The following is a 23,024-nucleotide window of genomic DNA, read 5'->3' as shown; positions in this document are numbered from 1 at the left end:
AACCCTTCAATATGAATTAAATTAAACTCTGCGCACATTAGAAATGAAAATTAAAAAAACACAGGTGATGTTTGAAACATTGTTATTATTGCCAGGCATTCAAACAAGAGCACAATTATCCAGTATTAATTGGCAAAAATGAAACAGGAATAACATTGTGAACATTTTAAAAATAATGCAGAAAGGTTTTGAAGACCTGTCTCACTTAATTTAGCAAAACTGCAACATCCAGACATATTCATTAGGCAATGATGTCCTCCTCGTGTCTTTTAAAGGGGACAAAGGATATTAGACAGTGAAAGAATGCTGATATATACTGACTGTATGACACACTCACCCACAGCTTTAGTGTAACACCAGCAAATCTCCACAATTCATGTCTTCTGAAAATATCATCTTTCACAAAAATAGCGCTATCCTCCAAGCTGCCCTCAATGACAACAATCAATTATTCATAAAAGACAATTGGCACTTCATATAGTCTGCAGTCAGAGCTTTAGGGAAAACCCAGAACATACAACAACACACTTGATTTTCTTATAACAGCACACGCACACTGTTCTTTGAGCCTCAGATTGAAATGACTATTAAAAAAAGACACTTTTAGAGGAAAGTCTGGGGTCATGGTTTAAAACGCTAGTGAGATATGAATTTGCATATCATTAGCCACTCTTTTAAAGACAACAATGCAGAATATTCATATCTTACAGTACCTACAACTCTTCTGAAATAGTGTTGTTTAGTGAATAATCATGACTAATCACATACAGTACAAAATAAAATGTGTGTGTGTGTGTGTGTATAAATATATGCACAATTTTTTTATATTCATACATAAATTATATATATCAACAATATAATAAAATAATAATATAACTAATAAAACATTTTAGTCAGTGTTACAGCAAATTTGATCCCAATTGCTACTAAAATTTTAAAACCTCCATTTCCCACTAACATTTGAGCGCTACTGAGCACGTTCTTAAACAGCGCAGCTTTGCCATTGTGTTCATGTGCTCAACAGAAATGACTGTGATTGGCCGTGAAGGTCATCAGTTCACCAAACTCACTTCTGTTTACTGTGTGTAACCACAGATACAGGGACACTGGAGCATTTTAAAGCCGTGAAGATCAGTCGATTCATCAGTGGATCTGTCAGCTTATAGACAGACCAGCTGATCTTTGCAGCTTTAAAACGCAGTATTTCTGTATCTACACTTAGGTGAGTTTGGTGAATTGATGACCTTCACGGCCAATCACAGTCATTTCTGTTGAGCACGTGAACGCAATGGCAAAGCCATGATTATCTATTGAACAGCACTACTCTGAAACAGAGAATAAATGATAGAGTTCGCAACTTTCTGGTTACAGTAAACCATTATAATCCCAAAACAATCCTATCTGAATAAGAGTTTTGTTTCTCTGACATTTAACGATTAATTGTGTCTAATTGCACACAAAATGAAGTTTGCATTTATGTAATAATTTTGTGTGTACTGCACATCCATACATATGGATTTTTTTTTTACAAAATATTAATACATTAAATATTTATCTGACAAAATTATTTATAAATATATGCAAAGTACATGAATGTGTGTCCATGTCTATATGCATAAATATACACACATATTTACAAATGTATATACAAACTTTTAAGTTGTATGCAGTAATTCACAATTAACTATTGAACAGCACTACGCTCAACACAGGATAAATCATAATAATTCCCAAAATAACCCTAATACTGAGCATTTTTATCCTCTGCTGTTTAACGATTACTCGTGACTAATCACACACAAAATGAAGTTTGCGTTTACGTAATAAAGTATATGCATATCATTTTTATTAAACATTAATGCATGAAATATTCATATATATTATATTATATGTAAATATATGTAAAGTATATACAAGTATACATGTGCATTTCTATACATAATCAATATACACAGTCAATGCACATATATTATGTAAATACTAACTTTTAATTTGTATGCAGTTAGTCATGATTATCTATTGAACGGCACTACTCTGAAACAGAATAAATAATACAGTATGCAACTTTTTACCGTAATAATTCCAAAATAATATATGAGCGTTCTGTTTCTCTGCTGTTGAATGATTAATCGCCACTAATCGCATACTAAATGAAGTTTGCGTTTACAATATAATTTTGTGCGTACTGCACATCCATGTATACGCTTAGAATATTATATTCATATATGTAAATATATTCAAACATATACATGTATGTGTGTGCATTTCTATATACATAATAAATATACACAGTAAATGCACATATATCATGTAAATACTAACTATTAATTTGTATGCAGTTAGTCGCGATGAACTATTGAACTGCACAGCTCTGAAACATAGAATAAATGATAGAATACGCAACTTTTTGGTTACATAATAATCCCAAAACAATCCTATCTGAATGAGCATTTTTGTTTCTCTGCCGTTTAACGATTAATCGTGTTCAACTTCAGGACTTCAACTTCAGGACATGTTTGAGTTTACTCAACTTAAATTGAGTCAAGTAACGTAATTGGGTTGAAAGTTGAGTCAACTCAAAAACGTCCTGAAGTTTGTAGCCTTAAAACTTTAGGTTGAGTCAACTTTTTGTTATTACAGTGTACATGAATGTGTCCATGTCTATATGCATAATAAACATACACACATTTACACATGTAAACACAAACTCTTCATTTGTACACAGTAAGTCATGATTAACTATTGAACAGCACAACTCTGAAACACAGAATAAATTATGCAGTATGCAACCTTTTGATTACAGTAAACCGTAATCATCCCAAAACAAACAATGCCTTGACTCTCATTCTACATTCATTTGTGAAATGTCATTGGGTTTACCCGAATGCTGGTTTTTGTTCCTCAGGATGCTGGACAGTGGGGTGTGTTTCTGAAGCTCAGACAGGTGTCAGTTTTCTCTGTCTGTCTGTCTGTCTGTCTGTCTGTCTTTCGGGTGAGAGCTTCTTCAAGTCCTCAGTGAAGATAAAAGCCGATGAGTGTTGATGAAGGCCCATCGTCAGGCCTGCAGGTCAAACGTGCTCATACACCGGCTGGAGCAGCAGTACGCTACAAAACTCACTGTGCTTCTGGGTGAGACAAGCGAGAGAGAAAAGCTACTTATGATTGATTATATGCCTACATCACTTGACCCAAGTTTTTACCCGGCCATTTTTATGCAAATTTTCGGTACCACTTTACAATAAGGGTGTATTAGTGTATTAGTTAATGTATTTAATAAAATTAACACAGACACATTTATTGCAGTATTTATTCATCTTTGCTAACATTAGTTCATGAAAGAGCACTTGTTTATTGTTAGTTCATGTTAACTCATGGTGCATTAAATAATGTTAACAAGCATGAATTCTAATGATGCATTAGTAAATGTTGAACTATGATTAATAAGTGATGTACAAGTATTTTTATTTCACATTAGTAAATACATTAACATTAACTAATGAAGCCTTATTGTAAAGTGTGACTAAATGTTCTTTGTTAAAGGCCCTGATTTAAAGAAGTCTGAAAACTATTATTATTATTAAACAATTGTTTTTAAAACATTTAACTATTTGAAGAAATATTGCATTGTAGACATTTGTATGTTTTGAGCACTTTTAATGGGATTACATTTTTCAGAATCAGACTAATAGAATGACTGGAGTAATCATGCTAAAAATTCAGCTTTGAAATCACAGAAATAGATGACATTTCAAAATAAATCTAAATAGAAAACATGTTTTTTGCTGTACTTTGGATCACATAAATCCAAGCTTGTTGTGCAGAAAAGACTTGTTTTAAAAAATGAGTCCTTTAAGCTTAGTTGACTTCAGTAGCTATTTGTACCAAAAAAAATGAAATAAAAAAAAGTCAATTTCCTTCTATCATTGGAGTGCATTCTGAAACACAGCTGATTGACCACTGTCATATTTTTGACAGCCCTAATACAAATACATTGGTAATACTTAATTTAATGATTGTAATCAGGATGTAAAGAGACATTGCTTACTAAAGGCAATATTGCACTTTCAAAGTACACATGAAATCAAAACTAACACGATGGTTTTGTTAGCTCACGTTGCTAGATTTGTGGTGAACATTTAATCTGTGCATGGCATTAAGAAAAAAAAAAGGTTTGCCATTTTAATCTAAAATTGAAATCTGAAAATGCACTTGCTGTTCATTTTTTAGTTAGCAGGCTCTATCATACTCATGACGCGATTTGTTGCAATTTTCAGACCAGCACAACTGTAATTTTCCCGTTTTGTGCCATGTTGTTTAAATAGAAAATCCATTTACGCCACTTTGGGTGTGCTGGTCTGAAAAAGGAGGTGCATTAGTGTGCATTGTTGGTCCGTTGCTATTTGAAATAGACCGTGCCATCGGCCAACTAAAAGCTGCCCTAAAGTAGAGCGCATTAGTTATGCAACTATGCAGGTTCAAAGCTTACACATTGCTTAATACACACAGGATATACAGCAATACACAAATATCTTTACATATGAAAACAAATGAAGGATTAAAATGTTAAAAAATTATTATTTACTACATGAATATAAAAACCGCTTCCTCTATGCCTTCTTTACCTCGGGGGGCTTTTTCAGTTTATTCATGATAATTTGCATTTGTATAATGTTATTATCATCATCAGTATTATTTATTATATGCACATTTATATTTGTTTTAATTAAAACAAGTTTAGATTTGTCCACCTGTCGGGGTTTGGAGATGTCTATATCACCATATGGGGCATAAGAATAGGACGTGTTTTTGGATATAACCCCGTTTTTGACCACACTTGGTTATTATTGTTCATTTACTCGTTTGCTGGAAATCAGAACGGAATTTAGAAATAGTTTTGAAACAAGTCTTTGTGCTTAACAAACTAAATTAAAAATGTAGGCTAATGAATGTCTTCAGTGGAGTGTGTGCAACACCGTTTCCTTACTCCACTAAGGTAAAGGAGTAAAGAGTAAAAGTAAAGAGAAAGTAAAGAGGCCGAATGGAGGAGGCTCATTCTTTATCATCTCCCTGCAGATAGTCTGTTAAACTGTTTAACTCGCTAGTGAAGCGTTTAGTTTTCCCACTTACAAAATCCGCCCTATAAATAGCAAACGTGTCATGGTGCAATGCAACTGACTCTTAAAGGTAATGGGAGATGAGACTCTGATTGGTTTAATGAAGGTTATGCTCAAAACACACCCATAACTCATTAAGAGAATAAGCACAACCCTGTTAGACCATGCGCCAGGGCGCAGAGCGTATTTTACCGCCTTAAAAGAGCAAAAGTGGATTCTAAAACACCCTTAATTCTTTTTTGTGCCACGAGCTTCAGATTTTGGGTCTAGATCAATAAAATAGAGCCCAGTTCTCAGATTACATCTGTCTGAGGTATTGGGTGTGGCTAACATACTTAACCAAGCCCCTCCAACTGTCAGCGCTATGAAAACAAACAAATGGTGAGGAGGAGGTGTCTGTTAGGTTTTAATAACTCTCACGAAACTCTTTTCCCAATCTTTCTGAATGAAACTACATCCAATCAGCTCACAGTGGAAAAAACAAGCTACGCCCACTGTTTCATTCTTTAATATTCTGTTTCTCTAGGAACTGTCACAATATAAAAAAATAAACGGTCGCAGCTTCCAGTTCATGCAGACATTAAACAAAGCTATCTGACAAAAAGTCGATGGTTTGAAGCCCCTTTTATGTGCTTTAGTCATGTGCTCATCAGAATATGCTAATTAATGCGAGCACATATAAACACAGGTCATTTTAACTCTTACAATATGCTTTTTCATGAATGCTCAATGAAGTAATATTGAAACAATAAGACTTCCCAGTCGTGCTTCCAGAAAACACACAAACACGGCTAACCAGATGACCTGAGACTGAAAACACAGAGCATAAAGAAGCAAATGGAAAAGCATCCGTTAAACAAATAGCTTCTCTCTCTCTCCCTCTCTCTCTCTTTAAAACAGCAGTGGGTGAGAGGTAATTGTGAAGTGGATTAGATCTCTTAATGCACGTGAAGTAGCTGAGAGCAGCAGTGCAGCAGGATGATTGGGTTACGCTGCTGAACGTTGAGAGCAAAACCACAGCGTTGCATTATAGATGGAACATGACGGCCAGAGGAGTAAAGCACAGCTCATTTCAGCCAATCGCACAAGCGGTAAGATGAGGAGATAGAGGAAGTGACACAGGTCAACAGGGAAAACAAAGAGAATGAGCAGAGAGTGTTTCTGAATGCAAAATAACTGAGTGTGCATTTGGTACATAAATATGCATATATCTGGTAAATAAATAAGCATTTTATATAATAAATATAATAATATATGTATTATTGTATGTGTTGACACACAGTTGAAGTCAAAATTATTAGCCCCTCTGAATTATTAGCCCCCCTGTTTATTTTTTCCTCAATTTCTAATAAACAGAGAGAATATTTTTGCAACCAAAGTATAAATAGTATCCCACAATAAATGCATTTAAAGGAACATTAAAAACCAAAGACTTTTTTTATGTTTCTGATCATTTTTTATGCTTGGCAAATCTGCATTTTAAGCATGTGATCAATGCATTCAATCAACGCTTTTAGGCTGTGTTGATCAAATGTAACATAAAAAATAGACATTAAATCAAATATTATTACAATTAAAAAGAAATGTTTCCATTTTGTTATACTGTATTTATATAATTATTTAAAATCAAAGCTGCGTTTTTTTAGCATCATTACTCACCTGATCCTTCAGAAGTCATTTGAATACGCTGATTTAATATTAAATAAACATATCTATTATTATTGTTATCGTAACTGCTGTAAAAACAGTAGTGCTCCAAATTATGCTTGTGGAAATCTTTATAAAAATTTGAAAAAAAATCTCAAATAAAATTTTACTTTTATTTGAGACTTTAATTACAAATATAATTTACTTGATAAAAGTATTAATTTTTAGAGCAAGAAAATCATACATACTTTAAAAAGTACAGCATTACAGAAAATATGCTTTGCTTGAAATGTTCTTTCAATGTTTCAAATGTTCTTTTCTTTTTTCACATTAAAGTGGTGTGTAATCAGAAGGTCAGAAAAAAATTGTATGGTTTAAGATAAGCTATAAATTGACCTCAAATTAAAAAAAAATAAAAAATAAATCAAACAAAAATTAAAAAATGAATTAAAACTAAATGTAGTGCATACAAACTTAACATACAGCATAATATTTTACTAGATATTTTCTAAGATGCTAGTATTCAGCTTAGTGACATTTAAAGGCTTCACTAGGTTAATTAGGGTAATTGGGCAAAGCATTGTATGATGATGGTTTGTTCTGTAAACAATTGAAAAGAAATATTGCTTAAGATGATTAATAATACTGACCTTAAAATGGCATAAAAAATTAAAAATGCTTTTATTCTAGTCAAAATAAAACAAACAAGACTTTGTCCAGAAGAAAAAAAAAATATAGGAAATACTGTGAACAATTGCTTGCTCTGTTAAACACTATTTAGGAAATATTTGAAAAAGAAGAAAGAAAAAAAAAATCACTGGAGGCTAAATAATTCTGACTTCAACTGAATATAATAGGGAATATAACAGTACTACTACAGTGTGGTGTGTTCTTAAGAGTACCTCCTGTGCACTCCAGCGAGGGCGGTTTCTCTGAGAGGGAAGAGTTTGGGGTAGATGATAGTGAACATGGGCTGACTGCAGCGGTGACAGTGACCCAGAGGCCACTGAACCACATCTAGCAGACTCTTGGGCATCAGGAATGGAGTTCGGAGCTTCACATCTGCACACCAGACAGAGAAGGAAAGCATTTTAAAAGGGACAGATTATGCAAAAATTACTTTTATAAGTTTTTTTTATGTGGCAACAGTCAGTGAATATAACCAGCTTCTAATGGTAAAAATGTATTATTTTAATTTGTTATAATCACACTTGATAGTCTGCAGAAACACTTTGATTGGCAATCTCCCTTTGTATGTGTCCTCAGAGGGGGGGAAGCCATTAGTGATCTCTCCCTCATTAGCATAGGTTAGTTTTGTTTTTGAATATGCCACTATACTGGCACATCGGCATTTGTAGCCCCGCCCTCTTTTGAAAAGAGCAATCTCATTTGAATTTAAAGATATTATGAAGAATGTTGAAAAAAAGCAGCCATCAACATCGACTTGCACCAGCTTTGCACCAGACACTTTCTTACAATCACTCCATATCTCAAACCCCCCCCCACCCCCCACCCCCATTGTGCATTTACAAAGTGTGCTTGACAAACCATCTAAAGAAACCTTCTTCTCTCAATAAAAAAACAAAACACTCCCCCTCCTTACTCATGCACTTAATTATCTACGCAGAGCATTAATAGTTCCTTTGTATAATTAGCTCTTCTTGTGTGTATTGCCTCTTTTTGTTGAATTGCTGAATGCCTACTCAATTATAAGTTGCTTTGGAAAATGACTATAACCCATAGCAGACAAAACAAGATACTATGTAGGTCAGTGGCTGATTTTTTTCAACATTCTTCTGTCCTTCTGTTCAACAAGTTCTGCCCTTTTTGTATCCTGCTATTATGCCATTCACCTGTATGAAAGGGTCCCAAAAAACTGGTATAGTATGGTCCGCGATTTCTGTTGATGTGGGCCCCTAATAACATCTCTGGGGGCCCCCAAAGTGCGGGGGCCCTTAGAATCATCCCAACATTCCCTTTTTTTTTTGCTGTAACAAATGCTTATTTTTATAAATAAATTTTTATTTAAAACAGTTCACGATTAGCGTATTATTTTACTATCAAAGATGCGCATATTAGCACACTGAATCTGTTAATAACGAACGATCCACACTGACTTATCATCATACTTAAAACAAAGAATTAGAATTGTTAAAGTGATGATCGGTGCGGATATATATATATATATATATATATATATATATATATATATATATATATTAGACAAGATTATATGTGAAGACAGGTGGATGTTCTTCCAGTCAAACGCACATCACATGACAGCAACTACTCAAAGGTCCCACTTACTCGTATAAATAAAGATACACTGTTTTTTTGGAGGAGATTCGCCATTCAGCCTAACTTGTGGATTATCTCAGAAGACCTGCGTGATCTGATGAAGCATTATTCAGAGGATGATAATGTGTAGAACAATCATAAATGAGGTTGGTGTCATGATCTCGTTCCGTTTGAGTGCACATTAAATTGGGAAACCTGAAAAAAATGCTCATTTTGTTTGATTTTAACGTTTAGAAACGAAGCTTTTGGGACGTTGTTTAATTTTATTAATGATTTAAAGTATATTATGTAATAGTAAGCTTGGCAAACAGTTTTGGAGAATTTGATGTTTCCACATTCAGACAGAGCAAACTGCCCGAGATGCCCACCTAGTGAAATGACTTGCCTTAAAGGGACTTTGACCAAACTATAACCGAGACAACAGTTTAAAGATGTGTATAAAAACTTTGGCTTGTGCATGTAAAGGAACTGAAGTGTTGTCATAGGCTTGTTTTTGCAATTCTCGCCTTTACAGGTCCAGTCGTAGGCCGCGTGCAAGACCCTGCAGGCCAGCTCTTCAAGAGGCAGTACTCGTTCAGACTCGGAGCCGATGGCCTTCACTTCAGAGGGCAGAGGAACAGTTACATCTCCCAAAGTCAAGCAGAGCTGCTTCATGTCCGAGATCTGCAGAGCCAGACCACATCTGTGCAGATACATACAGATAAACAACCTCATTTAAACACAGTAGCCGCGTTTCCACTATCGCGCCTAAAGCGAGCGAGCCAAGGCCAGTGGGGTTTCCACTGTCACTTCCGGGGCCTAATCGGGCCAAAGCGGGGCTTTCTTGGGGCCAGCGGCCGGCCTTTTTCGGCCAGCCGAATACCTTGGGCCAAGGAGGGCCAGCTGGGGCTTCGGGGCGGAGTGAAAGGAGAGGCGGGCAGTTTTCTGATCGCACATGAGTACATGCGCCAAACAAATAAAGAAATAAGGGAAAGAAAACATCTAGCCTTATAGTCTGGGGTCTTTTTGCGTATGATCACCCTTATGTTTCCCTTTTAAATGTAAGGCTGCTGCATAAAATAATAAAGTAGTTTAATTTATAGTGACGTTCTTTGCTGCGTCCTCCTTTATGTTTCAATAACGCATAATAATCTTTACACCATATTAAAAACACATCAGACAGTAAAGGTTTTCGAGAGTTTTTGTCAAGTTTAAAATGTTTGTTTGCTTGTGCACGTTTAGATGCCTGTCTGTGTGTGTGAGACCGGGAAAAAGCGCTACTTCACAGCTCTGTTATGCCGCGAGCGGCTTTTTTCTTTATTTATTTTGGAGATAATACACATATAAATACAACAGAAAGACATAAACTTAACAAAATACGTGCCCACTTTCGTAGACTTTAAACAATATATTGTCATATCTTGATAAAATAGCCTAAGGTAGCCTATATTGAAATATAATTTAAAGAATTACAAATATCGGATATATAATCACATTAAATAAATAAACCAATATAAAATAAACAAAAGCTAACTATAACAATGTAGGTAGCCTATATACAATACATAAATCAAACCGTTTTAAAGCCACATATAGCCTAACTTTCATTTTGCAAAGACCTGTCTGAAAAAAAAAAGATTTTCGATATTTTTTAAAAACAATAAACACCGGAGAAGGTTTGAAATATTTATATAAAGTAAATATTTATATAAGTAAATATTTATAAAGTATTTGGATATGATGATATTAATCAAATCGCGCAAACAGAGCATTATTTGGGTGAGTGAAAGCAGAATCTCCTATAGGCTACCTTTTTTTCTGTCACTCAGTCCTGCGCAGCGCTCGCTGCTTTAAACGCATATGGGGTAAAGTCCAAACACAAAATGTGTTCTATATCCTCAAACAACTGTTTATGTTTTTATTTGACGTGGTTAAATTTATAAATGAACTTTAAATGAGGAGTTTTAGTGAATAGCTGCCGAGCGCAACAAATATGGCTATATTTTATTAGGCTACTCACTCTTGTGCTGAAAACTTAACACGACTTCTATCAAAACGAGGATGTTAAAAAATACATGCCATATCGAGTTATAAAGGAGAATTTCTGTGGCTTTATATTATGGATGTGTGCGCTCTCTGTGTTGGGTCCCTGCGTTAGTGGCGAGAGCACTCGATGCACAATGCAGTCGGTCGGCGAGTAAACAAATGTAATTAATGGAAATACACAGGTCTGTGCGTGTAGACATTTCATGTACCGCTGTACAGTAACGTGTCGTTTGTTTGTTTCGGTTGTCTTCATTTTAATGGTTTCGTTACGTGATGATTTATGGTGTGCTTTATCTGCCTCATTCCCGCTGAAATGGGCGGGTTGTGTGACGTTTGATTCGGGGACGTTCTGTGGGCGGTGTTTGCGTGACGCGCTGTGAGCTTTAGCCCGACAGTGGAAACGCGACATGATTTCAGCCTCATTTCTCAACCTCCCGGGCTATTGGCCCGCCCCGGCCCGATTAAAGCCCTGGCTCGCACTGGCCCGATAGTGGAAATGCGGCTAGTGACAGGGGTCCTTCTGAAACAAACACATCAAGAGAAAACATCAACACTAGCAGTTAAAAGATAGAAATAGATATACATTTTAATTCTCAATGAAGTCACAAAACACAAAAAAACACTTTTATAAGGGCTTTAAATACAGTTGTGTGGCAACCAGCTTCTAATGGTAAATGTTTATTAATTAGATTTATTATAATCACACTTAATAAAAACAGTCTGCAGAAACACTTTAATTGACATTCTTCATTTCAATGTGCCATCAGAGGTCACCATTAGTGACAATCTCTCCCTCATTAGCATAGGTTAGTCTTGTTTTGAATCTGCCACTATGCTGACATGTAGGCATTTGTAGCTCCGCCCTCTTTTGAAACGAGCATAATCTCATTTGAATTTAAAGCGACAATCACCAAAATGGCACAATTAGGACCAAAGCCTAAAAGACGCAGTTTCAAAGAGTTATACAACATTATTTGTGGGGTATTTTATGCTGAAACTTCACATTAACACTTTAGGGACATCAGACTTATTTTATATCTTGTAAAAAGGGCCATTATAGGTCAGACTCACTTTATTCTGTTGCCATAAGAAGGTGTTTTGAAGTAAGATGAAAACCAGTAACCATTGAGCGCTATAATATTTTTATTTTTTTTTTCTACTATGGAAGTCAATGGTTACAGGTTTTCAACTTCATTCAAATTATCTTTTTGTGTTTAACAGAAGAAAGAAAGTCGGGCAAGTTTGGAAGCGCTTGAGAGAGAGAAAATAGTGAGTAAATTGACCTTTTTAGGTGAACTATCCCTTTAAATAGTATACTGTGATAATGTATTATTGTACAAAATACAATAACGTTAAACCATGCAGATTTCATACATTTTTATTTTGTATTATAAATATGTTTAGCAGACAGGGTTTAAAAACATTTTTTTTTAATATTAAGCGGCAAAAAACATTTAACAGTGATAATAACCAACGAAACCCTTGAGAACCTGCAATACTGATAATAATTGAGCATGACATAATGATTTCTGAAGGACTGTGTAATGTTGCAGACTGCTGTAATGATGCATTTGATAGAACTTTGTTTTTATAAAGCATGAACACGTCCTTAAAAACATTTCTTTAAAATCTAATCATTCAAAACTTGGAAATGTAGTGTCATTAGCAACTGTCAAACTTTATGTGTTTGACTTAAAATTTCCGAAGTGTCTAATTTGCACTGCAAAAAAAAAAAAAACTTCTTTTTGTCTTGTTTATTTTTCAAATACATAAACAGCCTCCACTGCGGTGACTGAAGCTCTGCACAAGACTTTTGGCCAGCGAGGAAATTAAAATGGTCGTGTCGAACTGAGTCTGGTTCTCTCAAGGTTTTTTTTCTTCACTCTCCTATCAGGTGAAGTTTTTTTTCCCTCTCCGCTGTCGCCACTGGCTCGCATGGTACAGGATTGGTAGAGCTACGCATCGATGAATTTGCTCTTCAGTGTTTGGACTCTCAGTAATGATTTTAAATCACACTGAACTGAGCTAAACTGAACTGAACTGAACTTAAACACTAAAAACTGAACTACACTGTTCCAGTTACTATGACCATTTATGTGAAGCTGCTTTGACACAATCCACATTGTAAAAGCGCTGTACAAATAAAGCTGAATTGAATTGAATAAAAAAAATCTAATCAGACATTTTCTAGACAAGCAAAAAATACTGACTTGTTTTAGAAAATAATGTCAAAATTAGGCGAGTTTTTCTCAAAAACAAGCTAAATAATTTGCCAATGCGGTAAGCAAAATAATCTTATGTCAAAAGGAAAAAAAAAATATTTTGACTGTTTTGCTTACCACATTGGCAGATTATTTATAAGCAGATTATTTACATTATTATAAACTTTCAATAATCTAGCTTCTGTTTATTTAACCAAGCTTCCAACTTGCTACAATCCAACCCGCTCTTTAAGACCTCAAAACTCAGGGCTTCTGGTAGTGCCCAGAATAGCAAAATTTACTAAAGGAGGTCAAGCCTTCTTATATATGGTTCCTAAACTCTGGAATAGCTTTCCTAATAATGTCTGAGGCTCAGACACACACTCTCAGTTCAAAACTCAGACACATTCTTTCAGTTCTAAACTAGATTAAAGACTTATAATTTTAGTAAAGCATACACACAAAGCATCACACAACAGTATGATAAGCGTGCTCCATGCAGGTGAGTGGGCTTGACAAACCACCTGTAGGACACTCCTCCTGTCTTGATGCAGTAGGAATTTTGTTAGAAATACTGTATGCTTTATATGTTTGGTAATTTAATTATTATTTTAATTGATAGCACTTCATTTTCACATTGATATTTAAGATCTCTTGCTCAAATAGAATATGAACAGTAGCTACGCTTATTATTTTCTGTGTTCACTATTTCCACCTAGGGATAGTTATTCCGAGGCCTCTAGAGATTGTGCAGTGACACTGATGGGATCCAAGACCTGTGAAGAGACGATGCAAACCATCGAAGACATCGAGGACAATACATACACTGAATACACTTCATTAAACATGTACACATAGGCATCACCTATATACTATTCACCTTATTCCCCACGTACGAGCAGGAGCAGCCATTTGAATCTCTTTGGCTCGAGACTTCCGCTCTCATTCACTTCCATTTATTTTTGGATGTTATGTTGCTTGATGTTGCAAACTGATGTTTTCTTTATTATTTTATTCTGCTTTGTCTGTATAGTCATGAACACACTGGTTTGTAAAGCAAGTAGTTTCTTATTCCTACTCATTTCTCTCTTAGGTGACTGAATCGGAAGTTCTAATGCTGTGTTCACACCAGATGCATAACGCGCGGATAAATCGCGATATTCGCGCGTAAATAGCCGCGTGAACATTTGAGTTTACTCGCTTCATTCGCGTGTCAAATTCACATCAGAACAGACGCGGATTCGTGTGATGGGCAGGGCTTCTGTCTGCCCGGTGACTCTAGCTTCATAGCTAAATGGCTAATATGGATTTTATGAAAAAAATAACAGTGTTTATGTGCTTTATGAAGACTGAAAAACAGCGTTGATACGTTTAGGGTCGTGTCTGAGTCCACTACATTTTTTCAGAGGTGCATCCAGCTCTGTGAGCTCATAAACTCCTCCAGAAACTTAACCTGGATGACGGAGGCTTTCAGCGGTGCTTCTGACTGAGCCAAGCCGAGTTTGATGAACTGTCTACATCACAGAATCTACATCACAATCACTCCCCCACAAGAGCAAGCTTCTGATTGGTTAACACAGCGCAAATGTACGCTGAAGTTCAGATTTTCGAAATCGAGAGATTCGCGCGAAACGCTCGTTAAGCACGTCAAACGGGCAAATTGCTCAATTCGCCCCACGCCATTCGCGCAATTTGCGTCATTCGCGCCGCGCCATTCGCGCCGCAGGATGTCTTTTCGTGCGTTTGCATTGACTTAACATGTAAATCAATGAGACAATCGCAAAAACGAATGCATTTCCGCATCGCAGAATAAGGTCAATAGAACTGCAGGTTAACTATGTTTGTATATAAGAACTTATATTTAATTGTAACTTAAAAAACCTAAGTTGAGTTTAATATAATAATGTGAACCTTTTGTAAAGCTATGAAACAATAATTATTGAAAAAAGTGCTATAGGCATAAACTTCAATTGAATTATTTGCTTGTTTTAAGGAAAAACTTTGGCATATTATTTCTTAAAACAACACAATAGCCCCTTTCACCTATACAAGCCAGGAAAGGAATCATGTGTGAAAAGGCCCTTTCTAAAAATATCAGCAAATTAGTTCCAGCAACTTTCTGCAAAGAGAAGTTGTAACATTAACAGTAATTTGCTGGAATGCTACTCTGTGTAAACCTAAAAAGAAAAAGCGTTCCCGTTTAGAACACTCTGACGTGAGCAGTCTACTCCAGTCAATCAGATGCATTCACATCCGCTCCGTTTATAAAGATAAAAGCCTTTGAATATTTCTCCAGACACATTTAGCTGCTAGATATTAGTCGGATAACGTTTCTATGTTCTTTCTTAATGCCAACTGTGTAAAAAATTACCGGTAAAATGTTTATGATAAACTGCTGTTTGTTTACCTTCAAGCTCTGCTTCAGTTGCTTGATGCGTGTGCACGGAAGCAGCCGGTGAGCGGCAGCACACACACAAATTTTTTTTACGTCTTGACATGAACATGAACACTTTGAGGTGAAAGTGTTCCTTTATTTCTTTTCATTGAAGTTGTTCAAAATACTTATCCATCCACAGAATTTAGAATGTAAAATGTGTAAACATTTAGCTGCGGTTCGCGCTTCTGCCTTTGGATGCTTCTGGGACAAAGCAGCTGCATGAATGCTAAAGCTTTAAATAAAAGTGAAACCATCAACAAAAGCCAGACCACTTCTATGTTTGCAAATACAAGTGCAGTCGTTTTGAGCTCATTTCTGGTATTTTTGGAATGGATGTGTAAACGGTCTTTTCCGGAAAAATTCCAGAATGTCCTTGCCTGTGTGAACAGCACTTGTGTACATTTTCCGGTAAAGTCATTCCAGTAATTTTCTGAATAATAACTGGTATCACTGTGTGAAAGGGGCTAGTATTTTTGCTTGTCTAGAAAGTGATTCTTGATGTAAAAAGATTTTGATACTTGGACTAGAAACAAGACAAAAGGACGAATTGTTAAATCACTAAAAGCATTTTTGCAGTGTCCCATTCAGGCTCTGTTACTAATTCTTGTGTCAGTCAGTGCTTGACTGGAAGATCTGTGAATCTCCTTTGGGGAAAACAGACAGCAAAAGCAGCAGAATGTGTTAAAAGAGGACAAGCCAAGTTTATAGTTGAAGGAAAGGTTGGAAGATCACCAAAGCAAATCTTTAAAGGATATTCAAGAGTTCTGTTGTTTGTCTGAGGAGCAAACTCTTCTTGCAGAGTTACATGTGTGAAGAAAATCAGTGTTGTTTACTTTCAGATGGATGGAAAGTCTGACCAAAGACTCACACATTTTCCACTAGTTTGTCCAAAGACTGGGGTTTTTCTGCGTTCTTTGTGAGCTTTAGTTTTTTTGCAAGTCAGTTTATTATCGTATGATCATCTATTTATTTCTGACTGTAAAGTTGAAAATAAATTTATGGAAAAAAAAATTATATATATATATACCATATATATATATATATATATATATATATATATATATATACCATATATATATAAATAATGTATGAAATAAACCTGATTTAACGTCCAAAAACCGGGATTGAAGCGTCTTCTTTCATAATTGATCTTACATGCGGCTGTGGTGATGAGGTAAAGCTAAAGTAAATCGCTGTAATGAATTACACATGTGCACTGATTTAAAACATTTTAAACATGTGAAACTCACTCTTGATTACATCTGATGATGATTGATAATCCTAGCGAACTGAACAGACCTATTTTTCCCGGTTGCTTTGCGCACGTCTGGTCTTGTTGACATGATTATACATGTGACTACCGGGACATGCTACGCGAAGCTGTCAATCAATTTGGTGGGCGGGTGGTCCGCACTCCTACGTCAAGTTGCGGTTGGTCTGAAAACCGCTCCAAATGGTCCACCGTTTTAATGTTGTTAAATTGAAAAAAAGGACTGGGTGTGTTTATTTCACCCCAATATGACGGTCTATACACTATATATACACACATGTCTGTCCAAACAGCTTGAAAAGTAGATTTTTCACCATAGGTGCCCTTTAAATATATTAACCATGGCCAATTCCTAAAACATAGGTAATCTGATAATTTAACTAAAATAAAAACAGGAAGTGCATTTTCAGATTTCAATTAAACATTACAAGGGCAAACCATTTCTTTTTTCTCTATGACAGGAATTGTTCACCACAAAACTGGCAACGTGAGTGGACAAAATCATTTGGTTAGTTTGGATTTCATGTGTACTTTAAGTTTGTAGCACTCACCCACTGCAGCCGATGACTTTGTTATAAAGATACGATGGAAGACCCTTCAGATGAGCATTGTTGTCTACGAACACAAACTGCAGCTCCATGGAGCGTCCCAGATCTGACGGAAATATAAAGCATCAGTACTGTACACTACAGTATATCAGCAACAAGGCCAAACAATTCACCTGGGACTCGTGTAACATATTGCAAGTCCTCTGAGGTCAAAACAACAGCTGTGCATGGCGAACAGCAAACCTTCCTCTTGAATACATTTTGGGGAAGGCGTACTTGCAAAATGAGCAACATGGTGGCCCAATGGGTAGCACTGGTGTCTCACAGCAAGAAGGCCACCGGTTCAAGTCTCGGCTGTGCCGGTTGGCATTTCTGTGTGGAGTTTGCATGTTTTCCCCGTCTTGGCATGGGTTTCCTCTGGATGCTCCAGTTTCCCCCACAGTCTAAAGATATGCGGGATAGGTGACTTGAATAAACTTAATTGTCTGTAGACTATGTGAATGAATGCAAGACTGTATGGGTGTTTTCGAGTGCTGGGTTGCAGCTGGAAGGGCATCCGCTGCATAAAACTTATGCTGGATAAGTTGGCGGTTCATTCCGCTGTGGCAACCCTTGAATAATAAAGTCGAAAAGAAAATGAATGACTTGGAAAATGGGCTGATTATTATACTTGTAAGTAAGGCTCGCTGTCTCTTATGTTTAACAAGGACTGCATTTGTTTAATGAAACATATGGCAACTATTATTACCAAATTAAAAATACCTGCTTTTTATTAAACGCAAATTAATGAGTCAATGGCTGGCTGTGTCCTCAACCACTAAATAATTATTCAGATTTGAACATTTACTGTTCATAACTTGGCAACCTTTTATTTGTGTTGTTTTTTGGTTGTGGTCAAGGAAACATTTTAATCTATATGTGTATGTATATATGTACGCATGTATGGAATGATTTATACAGTGCATGTGGTAGTGATGTGAAAAATTGGGACAGTATGGAAAACGTGCGTAATTATGTTTGCCCTTCGCGCTCGCGGTTGTTAAAGAAACTTCTTTGGTGCGTTAATCTTGTCAAAACCACTGTTCAAAAAGGTCATGATTCGCACTCATCAAATAATTGCTTCGCACTGTTTTTATTTTTACATTCTTCGGGTGATAAAAATATAAACGTTTCGGCACAATGCCTTCCTCAGTGTGTGGCACTGTGCCGAAACGTTTCTGTTTTTGTATCACCTGAGAATGTAAAAATAAAAATAATACGAAGCAATTGTTTGATGAGTGTGAATCATGACCTTTTTGAACTGTTTGGAAAACGCAAATAAAAATGTAGCGATTTCTTAATTAACTTTGACTTTTTATTGACGTATTTTATTGCAGACAATACAACAAGCATTTTTTATTGTGTTCCTCATGATTTTTATTGTTTGTTTTGTTTTGTTTTTTAAATAAATTTTCGGTTCTTGCAACACACACACACAAAAAAAGTTGGAACAGTAAAGCATTTACCGCTTTATAATGTTCCCATTCCTTTTCACAGCACTTAAGTAATATTTAGGGACTGAAGCCGCGTTGCCAGATATAGCAGAATTTTTCAACCCCAAAAGCTGTCCAAAACACACAAAAAAACACCCAAAATATTAGATCAATATTTAATTTAATTAAAATTTATTTAAATCAAAATTAACCTACTTACTTCAACTGTCATAATTTTTAACCATACAGCAACCAACACCAGCAGTTAAAGAACCAAAACATAACCAGGTCTCATCGAAACACTGCTCCCCCTCTCACCCACACACTGCACTTAATGTTAGAGTATGTTTTACTTTTGAAATAGGGTATGAATTCATCCTATTTGGCGTTTTAAATTCTTTTAAACATACTTAGGTGCTGCTTGTTAATCAGACAATGCTTGTATGTTTGTTTGTTCTTGCTGTCAATTGTGGAAAAAAATGATTGATAAAGGTCGTCACATTGGAATTATAAGGTTCTATCTGCGTTCTGAATGATTTTGAGATATTGAGCTTTAAAGTTTTTGCATTTTATAGCAACAGTTGTTGTTTAAATAAAAAGCCTTAAACAATGTAAACAACTTTAAAAAGTTAAACAACTTAAAAAAAAACATCCCATAATGTAAATAAGAAGTCATTTAATATAAGAATATGGCAATAACTTAATTTTGACAAAAATGTCAGATAGAACCTTATCATTTTAAGGCGATGAAGTGTCATGATAAACCGCTGTGAGTTTAACTGCAGGCACTGCATGATGCATGTGCTGCAAATCTGAATTTCAGCATCCTTATTTCAATTTTCAGTGTCCAGCGAGTCATCAGAGATCATTACAAAATGCAGATTTTTCATTTCTTTTTATTATTATCAACAATAGAAAAACAGATGTCCTGCTTACTATTTTTGCTGAAAGCTTGACATGTTTTATTTAGATATTTTTATGAATATTATTACATATGCACAATACTTATTTTAAAGATAAATCTTTTGTAACAATATAAATGACTTTCTATGTATTACATCCTTTAAAACAGGGGTCACCAATCTCAGTCCTGGAGGGCCGGCGTCCCTGCAGGGTTTAGCTCCAACTTGCTTCAACACACCTGCCTGGGTGATTCATGTATACCAAGTAAGAGCTTGATTAGTTTGTTCAGGTGTGTTTGATTAGGGCTGGAGCTAAAATCTGCTGGACACCGGCCCTCCAGGAACAAGTTTGGTGACCACTGCTTTAAAACATTTAATTCATTAAAAAAAAAAAAAAACGTCTACTGACTTCAAAACGTTTAATGGTAAATGCATTGTTATGTTATGTGCTCACCGAGGGAAAGTGATGTCAGGCTAGAATGAAAGCAGTTTTACATTTTTTAAAACCAGTTATGACTTTTTGAAAATGACCTTCCATGTAGTGTGTAACACAGCTCTAAGTGAAGTGAAATATCCAGCTAAGGCTAAAATCTAAAAGTGCACAGTGTTTAAAACTATTGATTCATCTATAAATGAGTCGACTCAAAGTACTTCAAATGAATCATCTTGACGATGAGTCTTTAGCCATTTCGGCGTGATGTCAATACAAAACTTAAGCCCCGATCAATTGTTGTGCGTGCATTCATTCATTCATTTATTCATTCATTGATTTTTTTTCCGGCTTAGTCCCTTTATTAATCCGCGGTCGCCACAGTGGAATGAACCGCCAACTTATCCAGCACATTTTTTACACAGCGGATGCCCTTCCAGCCACAACCCATCTCTGGGAAACATCCACACACACTCTCATACACCACGGACAATTTAGCCTACCCAATTCACCTGTACCGCATGTCTTTGGACTGTGGGGGAAACCGGAGCACCCGGAGGAAATCCACGCAAACGCAGGGAGAACATGCAAACTCCACACAGAAACGCCAACTGAGCCGAGGATCGAACCAGCGACCCAGCGACCTTCTTGCTGTGAGGCGACAGCACTACCTGTTCGGGGTTGAGGTTTCTAAATATCACTGTTGAGGACCAGGTACTGTGTTGTTAGTAACAAAATAAATGGTGGGGATTTCACTGTCTCACGCTGAACACTGTCGACCAATCGCAACAGACTGTCATCAGTCCAACCAGCACAGATTAGCTTCGCGCTAAGGAGGGGTTTGGGAACAAATGAATCGCTGAACGATTCATATGGGAGGCTCTGGGATAATTAGGTACAAATAAATGCATATTATAAGACCATGAAAGTGTTTTTTGACCTTGCATGCATATCAGACTGTTATTGGAGACCCTTAAAACCAAAAACATAATTATTTTTAATGTATAATAGGATTATATTATTACCCCCCTTAAGCAATATTTATTTAGATTGTCTACAGAACAAACCATCATTATACAATGGCTTGCCTAATTACCCTAATTAACCAAGTTACGCTTTTTAATATCACTTTCAGCTTAATACTAATATCTTGAAAATTAGCTAGTAAAATAGACTCACCGCCACTTTATAAGGTACACCTGTCCAACTGCTCTTTAATGCAAATTTCTAATCAGCCAATCACATGGCAGCAACTCAATGCATTTAGGCATGTAGACATGGTCAAGATGATCTGCTGCAGTTTAAACAGAGCATCAGAATGGGGAAGAAAGGTGATTTAGGTGACTTCGAACGTGGCATGGTTATTTCTGCAAGACGGGCTGGTCTAAGTATTTCAGAAACTGCTGATCTACTGGGATTTTCACGCAAAACCATCTCTAGAGTTTAGAGAGAAAAAGAAAAAAATATCCAGTTCTGTGTGCGCAAATGCAATGTTTATGCCAGAGAGGAATGACCAGACTGGTTTGAGCTGATAAAAAGGCAACAGTAACTCAAATAATCACTCACTATGATGTCTTAAAGCGCGAATCATCTCATACTGGTTATTTGAGCATGACTATGAGTTCACTGTACTCAAATGGCCACCATAGTCACCCAACAGAGCACCTTTGGAATGTGGTGGAACGGGAGATTCGCATCATGGATGTGCAGCCAACAAATCTGCAGCAACTGCTTGATGCTATTATATCAATACAGACCAAATCTTTAAGGAATATTTCCAGTACCTTGTTGAATCTATGTCATGAATGATTAAGACAGTTCTGAAGGCAAAAGTGGGTCCAACTCAGAGGTGTGCCTGATAAAGTGGCCGGTAAGTGTACATGTACTATCATCATTCATTCATTCATTTACTTTTTGGCTTAGTCCCTTTATTAATCAGGGGTCGCCACAGCAGAATGAACCGTCAACATATCAAGCGTAGCTTTTACGCAGCGGATGCCCTTCCAGCCGCAACCCATCACTGGGAAAGTACTGTCATCATGACAAAGCTAAAATAAATCAGTTATTAGAAATTACTTATTAAAACTGTTGTGTTTAGAAATGTGTTCAAATATATAGGGGGAAATAACTCAGGAGGGCTAATAACAATTTAAATTTAAATGTCGCACCTGTTTGAGGAGCATGCGATTTCAGAGGCAGTGTATGTTATGTGCTCACCGAGAGGAAGTGATGTCAGGCAGTTGGCGGCCATGGAGAGCTCGTTGAGGTCAGGCAGCAGGCAGAGCTGGCGAGGGAGGCAGTGCAACAGGTTTCGGTCCGCCGTCAGACACTGCAGAGACACACACTGATGGAGACGCTCAGGAAGAGTCCTTAGGAGATTCATCGACACATCCAAAGTCTCCAGCTCTCGCAGATCTCCCAGCTCTACAAATACAAGAGCACAACTCTGGTACACTCGCAAGTAGTAAAAGCATATTACAATGACCATATGGAGTAGGACTGCACAATATTGGAAAATAAAGCTGACATTACTACATTTTGATTTTCTGAGATTTACAGTTGAAGCCAGAATTACTAGCTCTCCTGAATTATTAGCCTTCCTGTATATTTTCCCCCAATTTCTGTTTAACAAAAAGAAGATTGTTTCAATACATTTCTAAACATAATAGTTTTAATAACT

General features: G+C 36.3%; 1 protein-coding gene across 10 annotated transcripts in view; it reads right to left on the bottom strand.

Annotated features, from left to right (window-relative positions):
• Positions 1 to 23,024, bottom strand: part of lrrc28 (leucine rich repeat containing 28) — a 34,415-nt gene that overhangs the window by 432 nt on the left and 10,959 nt on the right. Inside the window, exons 6-10 of one of the 10 annotated variants that reach the window (XR_012383189.1) lie at positions 22,562 to 22,768; positions 17,544 to 17,646; positions 9,566 to 9,741; positions 7,664 to 7,823; positions 2,881 to 3,125 (exon numbers count right to left, since the gene is read on the bottom strand). Coding sequence is in view for 6 of the 10 variants with exons in the window: in XM_073908124.1 (XP_073764225.1) it covers positions 5,809 to 6,109; positions 7,664 to 7,823; positions 9,566 to 9,741; positions 17,544 to 17,646; positions 22,562 to 22,768 (947 nt within the window). In the remaining 4 variants the exon portion in view is untranslated. Of the gene's footprint in view, positions 1 to 65; positions 3,126 to 5,607; positions 6,181 to 7,663; positions 7,824 to 9,565; positions 9,742 to 17,543; positions 17,647 to 18,982; positions 22,769 to 23,024 lie in introns of those variants that run through there. The other 9 variants (XR_012383190.1, XM_678142.10, XM_068218359.2 and 6 more) reach the window with 9 other exon arrangements.

The sequence above is a fragment of the Danio rerio genome, chromosome 7, assembly GCF_049306965.1.
Source record: "Danio rerio strain Tuebingen ecotype United States chromosome 7, GRCz12tu, whole genome shotgun sequence".
Lineage (NCBI taxonomy): Eukaryota > Metazoa > Chordata > Actinopteri > Cypriniformes > Danionidae > Danio > Danio rerio.
Note: the sequence above shows the minus strand (reverse complement) of the source record. Positions and strands in the feature narration are given on the sequence as shown.